This window comes from Photinus pyralis, unplaced genomic scaffold (assembly GCF_008802855.1).
Source record: "Photinus pyralis isolate 1611_PpyrPB1 unplaced genomic scaffold, Ppyr1.3 Ppyr1.4_LG1, whole genome shotgun sequence".
In the NCBI taxonomy this organism is placed as follows: Eukaryota; Metazoa; Arthropoda; class Insecta; order Coleoptera; family Lampyridae; genus Photinus; species Photinus pyralis.
Window position 1 is genome coordinate 55,084,140 of NW_022170249.1, and position 2,918 is coordinate 55,087,057.

General features: G+C 41.1%; 1 protein-coding gene and 1 long non-coding RNA gene across 2 annotated transcripts; one reads left to right on the forward strand and one right to left on the reverse strand.

Moving 5' to 3' along the window:
- Positions 1-418: 418 nt before the first annotated feature.
- Positions 419-2,148, reverse strand: LOC116163192. The gene is made up of 2 exons (XM_031477049.1): positions 1,153-2,148; positions 419-1,081 (listed from the first exon to the last, which is right to left on the reverse strand). Exons 1-2 carry the CDS (start codon positions 2,146-2,148, stop codon positions 419-421), a joined length of 1,659 nt encoding a protein of 552 aa, XP_031332909.1.
- A 206-nt stretch (positions 2,149-2,354) lies between these two features.
- Positions 2,355-2,918, forward strand: LOC116160675. The gene is made up of 3 exons (XR_004143278.1): positions 2,355-2,496; positions 2,549-2,643; positions 2,703-2,918. It is a non-coding gene; the product is annotated as an uncharacterized LOC116160675 (long non-coding RNA).

Genomic DNA, 2,918 nt, shown 5'->3' on the forward strand with positions numbered 1-2,918 from the left:
TCGAGTAATTATTTTTGCACGTTTCACTCGGTAGACACCCCTAACGCTCCAACATTTTTGTCCGACAATTGTTTTTTCAGGAGTTTTACAATGTTCCGTTTCGATTAAACTTATTAGAAACACAGTATCTATAAATTTTTTACGATACAAAATTTAGTATTTTCGAAAAGAAATGGAGGAGAAACGCCGCGAGTACGAAAAATTTCATAGATAGAAAAAGTGGTAGACTCGCCATAATGAAGCGATACAAGAAGTTACAGGAGGGTATTAATAAATAGCACTTTATGTCAGCAGGCACTCAGACTATTACCTATTGTTGTGAGGTTGTTTTTTTTTTTTTTTTTTTTTTTTTTAATTAGGGTTCGACTGCTATGGTCATATCCCCTTTCAGCACAAACCATCTCTCACACTCTCCGCCCTATATATCTTTATACATATTTATTTGCTTCATAAAAGCTAACGTGCCTCTGCAGTTGTCTAGATTAAAGTTTTCAGAATAATTTGCCCTTATCTTATGTGTCGCGCGTTCCAAAACGTATAATGGACAGTTTCCCATTAAGTGAGCAATCGTGAGGGTTGTTCTACACCGGTCGCACTGTCGTGGATGCTCACGTTTATATATATGCTTATGCGTGATACCAGTATGTCCAATTCGTAGTCGGTGCATCTTCACATTTATTTCTCTGTCCCCGTCGCGCACCGTGTACAGTTTACCAACGTTCGGCTTTATTTGCATTAGGTGAGTATTACACCTTTCCCATCTCTGTTGCCATTCCAGTACGCTCTTTTCTTTCAGATACTTTTTCGCATCTGTAGCCATAACAAAGTTGACGTCCACACGATCTTTACATATCGCCGTTCGAGCAGCACGATCCGCCTGTTCATTTCCAGGAATTCCGACGTGACCTGGTACCCACATGAAAACTATTTCAATGCGTTCGAGTATGGGGTTCAAGGCAGATTGACACCTTCTAGTCATAACGTCATCAGAAAATATTTGCGACAGATTATTGATAACGCTCAGGCAATCGGTGACAATTAAAAATTTCCCTTCAACAACCATGGAACAATACATAATCGCCTGCCACAGCGCATATTGCTCAGCAAAAAGTATGGAAGAGAACCGACATAGTTTCCATTCATGTGGTATACCATCGATGACGATTGCGCTCCCAGCACCACGTTCAGTTTTCCCCCATCCGTGTATATGATCTCATGTGCAGGATACTGGTTACAAATGCTTTGGAACTCCCGTAGGTAAGTATCATTGTCAGTAGTTTCCTTTTTAAGCCTTACCAGGTCTTTCCTTACTCTAATGATGGGCATCGTCCATGGTTCAAATTCTAGCATATTTTCTTCTAGCAGTATAGGCAGAGTTATATTCCGCCATTCAAGATGTTCGCAAAACCGCACATAAGAAGGGCGCGTGATGGTCGGACGTGTGCGATATAGGTCCAAGTCAACGTTAAACAGCACATTATTTGGATGATCCGGTAATGACTTGATCTTTATGATATAGTTAGCCATTAACTGCTTTCTCCTAATGTCTAGGGGAGGAACTCCCGATTCACAATACAGACTGTCCACTGGACTTGTAGGAAACGCCCCTATGCAGTATCTTATGGCAGCGTTGTGCACACAGTCTAGCGTTGCAAGCAGCGATTTTCGTGCGGACGAATACGCCACGCACCCATAGTCAATTTGGGACAGTATCAATGCCCTATAGATCGTGATGAGACATTTTACTTCCGCTCCCCATTTAGTATGTGCCAATACTTTTAACACATCGAGACGCCTGATACACTTCGTTTTTAATTGTTCGATGTGTGAGATCCATCTCAGTGCTTTGTCAAACGTAAGCCCCAAGAATTTGGCAGTTTCAGTACATCGGATAGGATTGTCGTCCAGGTAAAGTAGCGGATCATAGTGCGGAGTTCGTAGTCTGCAGAAGTGCACACATTGGGTTTTCTCCCGTGAAAAGGTCATTCCAATGTTTGCTCCATTCCCAACAATTCGATTGATGGCCGGTTGCAGTTTACGACTAATTTGACCGATTGTTTTTCCAGAGAAAAAAATGGCTATATCATCCACATACATACATCTACTGACAGACTCGGTTACATTTATAGTAATATCGTTGATGGCCATTGCAAACAGCGTGCAGCTAAGGGTGGACCCTTGAGGTACTCCATTTTCCTGGATCTTAAGTTCAGAGAACTTATCTTGGACCTTCACACGAAAACGCCGGGCAGATAGAAAGGATTTTATTAAAAGCGGTAGGTTGCCTCTTAAATTTAGGTTATGGATTTTTTCAAGAATACCATGTCTCCAGGTCATATCGTATACACCCTTGATGTCAAAAAAGATGGCAACTAAGTGTTCCCTTTTACGAAAAGCTTCCTGTATAGCTTGTTCCAATAGGAGAAGGTGATCGGTGGTGGATCGATTTTTCCTAAAACCAGCCTGACACGGTACATACAGGTTGTTTTTTTCAAGGTACCATTGCAGCCTATTATTAATTATTATTTCAAATAATTTTCCCATACAGCACGTAAGGCTTATTGGACGATAGCTGGCAGGATCTAAAGGAGTTTTTCCAGGTTTACGGACCGGTATAACCACCGCCTCCTTCCATTCATCCGGGTAAGTACCTTCATCCCATAGCTGATTATATAACTGTAGTAGAGCTCTTGTCATTTCAGGTGTGAGATTAATGAGCATTTCATTGGAGATGCAATCGCGCCCGGGTGCTGTTTTTTTTTTTGCAATGTCGAAGCGCAAACTCCATTTCTTTTAATATAAATGGTGCATTATATTCTAGGTGACGTGCTGTAGCAAAACATAAATCGGTTTCCCTTTCATTTTTTTTTGTTCTGAATTCTATTTTATGGTTATGAATTAGGACCTAATGCGTCTGT

Bases quoted from the DNA above. Each gene is read 5' to 3' on its own strand.
- LOC116163192 (XM_031477049.1), bottom strand. From the start codon at position 2,148: ATGGCCATCAACGATATTACTATAAATGTAACCGAGTCTGTCAGTAGA. The intron at 1,082-1,152 runs GTATACCACATG...GCGCTGTGGCAG, and splicing joins GAGCGCAATCGTCATCGATG to GCGATTATGTATTGTTCCAT.